Consider the following 9,677-nt stretch of genomic DNA (forward strand, 5'->3'; position numbering starts at 1 on the left):
TTCTAACAAACCCCCAGGGGATGCTGTTGGGTGCTTTTCTTGGACCTACTTACTGGGTAGAAGGGACTAGACAACTAAATATTTGGGGATAGTCATAACTGATTATTTTATAGCTATGGAGTTTTTATTACAAATTCAGAGATTTTTTAATAACTTTGCAGCTTCTCACAGCTTTTCAGAGATAGCTTTTTAAAGCCATTTTGTTTGTGTGCTTGTGGAATTTGTGTACAGGGGAAGATGTGGAAAGGTAAACCATTTGGAGGTTAAATATTTTGCTTAGTGAATCTAAGTTCAGATCTCTGAACTTGTCTTACAACCTACGGGACCACACATCGCTTCACCTTAGGAAACATTGAGCTCCCATGAGCCTCTGCCAGCATATGTTACCTCCATGAGCCAGCCTGTGGGGAGAGGCTGAACTGAAAGCTGACTGCTTACTTGGAGCAGGAGACAAAAGATGGAGTGATAAAAGTGAACCTAACATAAAAATTAAAAAGCATACTGAGAACACCATGTGAAATGAATGCTTATGGAACTGTCTGCTGCGGGAAGAAATCAGTTTTATTAGGTGATGAAAACCACTGTAAACTTCATGTGAAAACATTCCAAGGTTTGGTCCTATATAGTATAAAAGAGGAATTTTACTAAGTAAGACTCATTTTAATCAAATGAACATCTAGGAGTTATAATCCTATTTATACCTGCACATGAAATTGGTTAACACGCACACATACCCCATTACCCTTTCTTAGTAACCTTGCTGCACAGTTTTTGAAGTCCTTCAGGTGTTACTCTGGTGGCAGAATCTCAAGAAGCCAAAAGCATGCCATAACTCATGGTTTTCAGACAAACTTTTGCATACAGTGCTGGAAATAGTTCTATGCCCTTGGCCTGAATCATCCCCTCTTCTTCTCACCTCCATGGTGGTGGAGAAATTAAATCACTTTCTATTACTAAAATTTAACCAAGAAGCAACACTGAGGATTTTAGGCTAAGGACTGGTGGTCCAGTTGGGAACATTGGCTTTTTTATGGGCTTGCCCTCCCTGGATGCCCAAGATCACTTTTAGAGGGGAGATATGTGGTCTTAGGGCAGTGTATCTTTGACTCATTCCACATGTGTCCCTCTGTAGTGAGTAAGGAAGAGGCAGTGATGTGCTGGATAATCCTTCTGGGAGAGGACCAAAGACCATTGCTGATAAGGGTGAGGAAACAGGGACTGAGATCAGAACAGAGCAGCCTGGGTGGTAAGGACTGGAAAAAAAAAAAAATAATGGCAAACAGTGGCTTCCATAACTTGCAGTACATGAGAGTCGCTGGGGTGTGTGTGTTTTGGGAGGGTGGTATACCAGTGCCCAGCCCCACAACCTTTTTAGGGGAGGGGCAGGATCTACATATCAGTAGTTCTCAACTCCTCCCCAGGTGGTTGAGAACCCCTTCTCTAGCGTAAAGGAGAGTCTGGACCAGGAAGGTGGGGCATGGCACACAGGCCTGCAGGCAGAGCAAAGTCACATTGGCAGTTTGAGTGGGAAAAATGAGCAGTTACAAGTCAAAGGGCTCAGCATTTTTTCTTTGAGGAGGACAGGAAAGGTGGTAGTGAGAAGGAAATAAAAAAGTATAGACCCATTAGATGTCTTAGGTAAGCTCATCCAATAGGCATAAGATAAGAAAAAAATAAAACCTATATAATCAAAGTAACTAATGTGACTAAATATTTAAGTGAATATTCTTAATTTATTCCAAGTTATTTTTAACTTGTTCTTTTTAAAATCAACAAAGGCAGGCCAGATGGAACAAATAGTTTTAATAATTTGTCGCTTAGACCATAGCCTGGACCCTGACAGTGGCAGGGCAGGTATTTGGAGTTGACCACTCCTTAACCCTTGGTCTTCACATACTTGCTCAGAGAGAATACATGGCTCACACAGGTTATCACAACGGGGTCGTTGGGACAAGAAAACCTGAAAATGTATTTCAATTAAGAAAAGTCTGTAGTCAATTAGGAATAACCTGATAGAGTCCATTTGACCAGTGTTGTTCAATCAGGGGTTTTTTGTTTGTTTGTTTGTTTGTTTTTTTGCTGAACATGGCTATTAAATGTGGTAGCACACTTTTTTTGTTTGTTTGTTTTGTTTATGGTATTGCTTGCTATATATTATAATTGAATAAAAGTAAAATTACCCATGTATCTTCACTTGGCAGTTGGTCCAATTAGACTTTCCTGAACCAGAACCTTTAATTTCAGGCCCTTTCTTAATATATATATCCTTGAGGAATCCTGTTTACTTGATTTCTGAATGAAGCACTGTCCATGTAATAGTGGATGCATCAAAAGGCTTTAATTTTCCTGGCAGGGTTATTTTCTCGGGTGACTGATTATCCTTGATGTTTTCAGCGATATGAGGAGAATCTACTTACTAAGGTCTGAGGTCAAGGTTGACACTTTCTCTTTCTAGATTTGGTCAGTCAGTCAGATCCTGTTCTGTCTATTCCATTCCAATCCCCACAGGCCACAAAACAGGTTATGCTTTGTGAGATTTCCTTTTATCAGTTTTTAGGGTCTTTAGGGAGTTTTTCATTTTTTTTTTCACTTAACACAGAGAATTTGAGTGTGCCCTGTGGATGAAAAGAAATAGATTTATTTTGCAAGTGATCTCTAAAATTATCTTCTTTGCAAGGAAATGTAGTTTTAATATTTATTTTCTGAAAATTTCTCTCTTTGTATTCTTTTAGGCTCTATATTTTCCTCTCCCCTATGAGAAATCTAATCAAAAATTAACAAAGTCATTATAAATTGTTATAATTTTGTTTGTATACTTCTAGGAATTAGGTTAAAATTACCAAGAAGTGTTCATCTTGACATCTCCATAAGCAGCAATATGAAAAGCCCTCCACTCAGGATATGTTGTTACTCTAGTCATGTCCCATTGTGATGTGAAGAAAACAATTTTCTGTAGCAATTACAATTCCCAAATGAAGAGCTGTGGATATCACTTAATACCAGTTAAGTGATACAAAGAATATGAGAGTCAGTAACAGGGATGCATTTCCAATGGTGGCAGGATAGTCTGGCTTTTCCATAATGCAGTCTGATGAAAGAACGGCCCCACGATGAGAGCACCAGTTTTGAAAGCACTTCTTCCCTCCATTGCACATGGGTTCATCAAGCACTTTTAGAACCCTGACCTACTGTGTGGTGCTGGGGGCACCGAGGTGTAGAGAACAATTCTATCATTCCCTTCACACTCTCTGAAGACAACTTTGGACACTCTCTGGGTACATACACCCCACTGAGGACAGAGTGCAGGGAGCAGAACCATGTTTTGAATACTTGGGCATTTGGGCCAAGTTCCTTTTCTTCCCTATGTCATTCTAAATTCACCGATATATTATTATAAAAAGAATGGGTAAAAGGTTACAAAAAGAATCCCATCCATATGCAAATATATCAGTATTTACTAAGCAAATAAATAATGAGTGAATTTAGTGAACTGAGGCTCTCCCACTGGTCTCAGTCATTGGTATAAATTTAGCAGAGGAAACAATGTCTGACATGATTTTTATCAATTAACAGAGGGTGATAGAAATCCTTTTAGGAACATCATGCTTAACAGCACTGTCTTGTTCTCTTTAATCAGTAGAAAACAAGTTCAGTTTTTGAAAACTAACAAGACGTACTCAGGGACTTGTGCTTCCTGTTTCAGCAACTTCTGCACATAATTTAGAAACACAAAGTAAAAACTCTTCATATTGAAGTTGTCCAGAAACAGAAAAGGAGAAATACAACTTCCATTTTTTGGAATCTCCTCAGTTCAAAGTTCCTCTAGATGTCAGTATTACATAGGGAAATGAAAATATAATAGCCCATGGCAATGAATAAAGACCTTACATTATTTAAATGGTAAAATATATGTGATATGTGATTGGCGAAGAAAAAAATAGCCTCGTTTGGAAGCTAGTTTCTTATACTCCACAGGATCAATAATTTCTCCTGTTGCTCAAATCAGATTGCTGTACCCAAAGAATGTTGGCCCAGTTTGTGGACATTTGCCACCAACACTCCAGATGACCTTAGAGGCAAGTGCTGATCTATCATCTCTCTACAGTCTTACAATCAAATTCTCAATTTTATATATTTTGATGGATTGAAATTGACTGAAACATAACCAGTTTTTATTATTAAGTCTACCTATGCTTTTACCATTGTGTTTGCACCATCCTGAATAAATGTAGAAGCATAATGGCTATCCACAAGGAGTTTTCATTTCAAAAGAGAAGCTTTGGAAGACAAAGTTACAAATTATCTTAAAAGCAACTTGTTAAACTCTCTTATTTGACTAATTTGGATATATGCTTTCAAAATTAGACTTCATTTTTCTCTCTCTTTCTCTCCTGCCTTCCATGGTAATTCTAATTTTTAGTCAATGAATATTTATTTCTGCACTCTATAAACTTGTGTTCATTTTATGTCCTTCTCTCTTAATCTTCTTTCTTATCTCCAGTAGTATTGGCTGTCTGGTAGATAGTTAATAAGTATTAACAATCTACCTTGGCTGTAATCTTCTATTTCTTTTTTTCAGAGTGACAGTACAGTGTAATAGTTAAGAGCACAGACTGAAGTAGGCAATTGAGTTTAAATCTTGGTTTTACTCCTTCTGAACTATGTATCCCTGGGAAATCACCAAACTTCATTATAAAATGGAGTTAATAGTATCCATTCCAAAAGGTTGCCATGAGGAGCAACTGAGTTAATAAAGTAACTTACTTAGAAAAGTCGGTGATTGGTAAATGTTGGCTACCACATCATCATTGTCATCAGTATCACCATCATCATTATCATTATGTCTTAGTCTCTGACATAAGCACCAGGAATTCAAAGGCGAACGAGTCTCTTTGCTCATTTGAAGTAAAAAGGAAAAAAATGTTTAACAAAATGTTGCAAGGGATAGCAGGCTTGGGGGTATGTGCAAAGTGTTGTACAAGCATAAATGAGGCAGCAACTGGCTTTGCCTGAGGAAGCAGAAGGAAGCTTACCCTGCAGAGGGAAAAGTATGTATATATCAGCCTAGTACTTTCACTTGAAAAAAAAAAGTTACAGTCCCTGAGGCTGTAATCTCTCATTTTGTTTTTTAACGTATTTACTAAACATGCCTCTGTGATTCAAGGTCCCTGTCCAAAAAATGGAAATGCTCTGAACCTACGGAACTGCCCTTTGGATTGTTTAAAAGTACATTTGCAATTTGTCTTGACATCTGTGAGCTGTACTTCCATGGCACTTCATGCTTTCAAGTCACACCAATGCAAATTTTACTCCCTTTCCACAGAAAAAAGACTGATTCTGTGGACATCCATACAATTTCATTAATTTATAATGCATAACTTTAGAATTTGTGATAATCTGGGGGAATTAGGTTAATGTTTACCTTTTATGTGGTATTTAAAAGGATTTTGCTAAGCTAATTCAGAGAAGCTAAGATGGAGAAGAATGTTTATCTGCTTAGGAAAAGGGCCATCTGTTCTAAGCAATGTAAAAGTTCCATTTATAAATGCTTACTTTAGTCTCCTACTTTCTGGTTTACAAAACCTATTCACATATATTCTCTCATTTTTATTTGATTTATATGTGAACCTTATCAAGGCAATATAAACAGAGGTCAAGAGTGACTTACGTATTATCAAAATCCTTTAATCTATTCACGAAGATTGATCTACAAACAGTACTAGGGTTTTACAGAATTTCTTTTAATATAGTGAGTTCATTTGTCTTCTAATATTATAGTCTCTATAGGGTTTCATTAATTCAGTCTGCTCCGCCTTCTAAGTACTATTTTTTTTCTGCGTTTGATTCATATTATATATGGTTCTCAGTCTGAGGTGATTTCACCCCGAGGGGATAATTAGCAATTTCTGAAGACATTGAATGTTACAACTGGGAAGGAGAGTACTCTTGGCATCTGGTGGGTAGAGGCCAGAGATGCTGCTAAACATCCTATAATGCTCATGACATTTCCCACAACAAAGAATTATCCAGCCCCAGTGTCAGTACTCTTGAGGTTGAGAAACCCTGACATACTATGTAGCCTCAATTACTCAATTGCATATCTACAGGCTAAGGAGAAGACGTGGTCACACCCCGACCTGAAGGAAATGGCACCTGTCAAAGGCAAAAGGACTATGGCCCTCACAGGTAACGTCTGTAGAAGACTAGATATTTATAAATAAAGAAAGCTCTGCTATAAAAGTTCTGTTGTTGTTCTTACTTAGAGGAAGTTATACATTCATAAAGTCCCATATCAGGAGAAGTGTTGTTTGAATACTTTTGTTTGATTGGCTTTGGGTCCTTCTAGTCACAAACTAGAAAATCTTTGGGAATCCAATTGTCAGTCAATTGGTCATGTTCACTTCTACTTTGTTTTTCAAAAGGTTATATCTGCTAATAAAGACAAACCTGAATCGAGATGCCATTATGTGAAGCCAAAATTATACTGATCACATATATCCACCATTATAATATTTTGTGTCCCATGGTGGCTTTTAGAGAGATCTCCAAAGAACTAGCCTTCCTCTGAGAAAGAAAAGGTTAATAAAGTCAACAAGAAAAATGCTGCGAAGATCAATGCTTCTCTTGTTCAGAGAAGTTTTGTCACATTTCACACAGAAAGACCATAAGATGAGGTAGAAGATTTTGCTCTAAAGAAGTCCATAAAGCCAAGAAAAAATGCAGATGAAAAAATATTTCATGCACTGAGAGACTGAATAGACAAGAAAACAGTAGTGCTGGAGGTGATGAGCAAGCCACTGTGCATAGAATGAACGTCCAGTGTTCAAAGGAGAGAAAAACAGGCTTCATTCTAAGGAAGATACTAGTGAAAAAGAATCTGAGAAAAAAGGGGATCATCAATTTGCAAATGAAACAATGATGGACAAGTGTTCAAATAATAAGCAAAATGTTGATAAAACTAATGCTGATCAGTTTTATGAAAGGTAGGGGTTAAAGCATTACACATCTATAACTGATGTTTTTTTTGTAAGTCTATGTGCCATTGCAACTTAAGGCTCTGTCAAAGGATAACTGAAGTGAGTTTTAAAACAAGGGTTTAGAAACCAGTTTCCCACTTGTGTAGATTTTTCTTGCTCATGTTTTCTTGCCATCATTTTTTTTATGCCTGTGACATTTACAGGCATTTTATTGTTTTCTAAGTCACCTACTAACTAAAAGACAAAAATAATGATTATTAGACTAACATCATTCAGTATTTTTTAAGATAAAATAAAAATTTCTTATTTTTAACAATATAGAGCACACCCTTCCTAAGATCAAGAATTAAATAATGATCAGATTTGTTTGTAAGTTAAAAACCTAATTCTTAAAAAGTTTACCTATCCCATTATACATGATAAATTGCCTATTTTTCCCCCAAATATTGTGAGGATTGAGTAATAAGTAGATTATTGAATGATTCTTCCTCAACTGCAAAGTTTCACTTATAAATTCAGTTAATTATGCAGCCAATTAAAATTAATTACTCTATGTTATGATGAGCTACAGAATCTATTTGGAACAGAAAGTATCCAAACATCTGTGGTCTTATTTTAGGGATTTAAGATACAATTCTGATTTCATTTTTTAATTATTTGAAACCTAATCAAGAAGTCTAATTTTCCAAGAATTAAGCATAAATGTCAATGTTTACTAAGAAAGTCCATCACTGCAAACATGTGCTTAGTAAGGTCTGGAGCTGCTGAAAAACTGAAATTAGGTCAATCCTTTCATCAATAAAGGTTTACTCTCACTGCTATTAATATTTGGAGAGATTATTCCTTCTTTTATTATGCTTTAATTTAGTCATTTTTCTCTTTTATAAGGAAAAGAATTGCAAAAATGAAGATCAAATTAGGTATCCATGAAATGACTGTTTTTGTAAAGGGTCAGTGGAATAATTGGGGTTGCGGTGAGGTCATTGGGGATATTCTCGGGTATCCTAGTTATCTATAGCTGTCAACTTGCTGCTTAGATCTGATGGGGAAGCATTCTGCACCATTTTATCCCCAAACACTGACATTGCCAACTCTCTGTCACAAAGCTTAGGTCCCTTCACCAAAAACACCATTTCAGGAAGCTTTAGTGCTAAGAAATTTGACCACCTGAAAATTTTCTCCCTGAAACTTTGAGAGATACGGCTGAATTTTATTTTCCAGGTAAATGAGCAGTGTAAAAACCATTTCCACATCAAGAGTCCTCGGAAACTCAGCAGCAATAGGACATATTTTCCAGAATGCTGAACAAATAAAGCATGCTGACAGTAGTAAGCAGAAAGTGGCAGAGAACTACTTCATCACAGAAGACAACAAAAGCAGCAGAATAGATATAGTGGATACAGGCGAAGCACACACACTGAGGATAGAAGAAACCAGACAAGTCTAGGGGAGCTTATAAGGCCAACCCCTGGAGTCTACTAGAATTAAAACCTCCCAACAGCAAGATCTGGTGACTCCATTGGGTAGCAAAAGGCTTTCGTTTCAGCCTTTCAACAAGCATTTCCAACTAAATTTCACTTAGCTTAATAGCCTGAAGGATACATAATGCTGCATTGATGCCATTTGAATAGGTAACTCAATCACTTTTTTTGGTGGGGGGAGGGATCTGAAAAGATGATAGGCACCAAGAAAATTCTTTCATGACTTCTTTATTTTTCTGTATATTTATGGCATGCAAAGTGAATGTCCATATCAAATCAAATTCCCAAAGATTTATATTATCTGAATTAAGAAAAAATATTAATAGTTGTCAGAGTGCCTAGCATGAGTCTTAAAGAACTGTTATTGTTTTTTGAGTAAATGTAAATTTTTAAAAGCAAAGTTATTATTTACTCACTTGCCTTTGTATCTTTTGTATACATGTAAGAAGGTGCATGTAGTAGGTGCTTAAATAATGAATAAATGGTGAAATAAATAGGTTCATGGAAAGCAGATTTTAACAGCAGTAATCATAGAAAAATAAAAAGAACACTGGAAGTATATTCTTGAGTAATTATGTATTTTAGAACTGATCCTGAGCTGGACTAGAATTTAAACATTTAGGATAGAAGGTATAAAATGGAAGAAATCTGAGAGCTGTGGAATATATACTTAGCCAGTTTTACTGGGCATTTTATTTCTAGCCAGGAAAAATTTATCTGGGTTCTTAAATATGTCTGAAGTGAAGGCTAAAATATTTCAGAAAGTAATATATAATAATATCAAACATTTCAATAACATGAAGAAACTTTTCATTTTTTTCTCTGCTTTATTAAAATAATGGACTATATATCAGTGGTGCTTTTGAAAAAATAGAACAAAATTTCTCATGTTTGAATTTAAATGGACTCAGGCTTAAAAGTATAACCTATTTGGATTGTATTGAGGTTGGAAATTTTCAACTATTTTTGACATTTGTCAAAAGTTGTCCTGAAGATCATATGAACCATAGTTCAGTGGTCCTAACATTTTTTTCTCAAACATGTCAGGTGTCACCTCCATAAATCACAGGTCATAATATGAAATGGAAATTTATATTACATGGATCATTAGGAATAAAATAGATAACTTGTATTTTATTATTAAATGAACAAATTTTCACTGTGAGACAAAATGCCTGGTGCCATAAAGAGTTTTGTCTGCTTAACAGATGGCCCTTCT

General features: G+C 36.0%; 1 protein-coding gene across 1 annotated transcript in view; it reads left to right on the top strand.

Moving 5' to 3' along the window:
- Positions 1-9,677, top strand: part of MYLK4 (myosin light chain kinase family member 4) — a 77,286-nt gene that overhangs the window by 54,842 nt on the left and 12,767 nt on the right. Inside the window, exon 2 of the mRNA XM_006924558.2 lies at positions 6,108-6,186. Coding sequence (XP_006924620.1) covers positions 6,108-6,186 — 79 coding nt within the window. The remainder of the gene's footprint in view (positions 1-6,107; positions 6,187-9,677) is intronic.

Source organism: Pteropus alecto, unplaced genomic scaffold, assembly GCF_000325575.1.
Source record: "Pteropus alecto unplaced genomic scaffold, ASM32557v1 scaffold389, whole genome shotgun sequence".
NCBI classification, from domain to species: domain Eukaryota; kingdom Metazoa; phylum Chordata; class Mammalia; order Chiroptera; family Pteropodidae; genus Pteropus; species Pteropus alecto.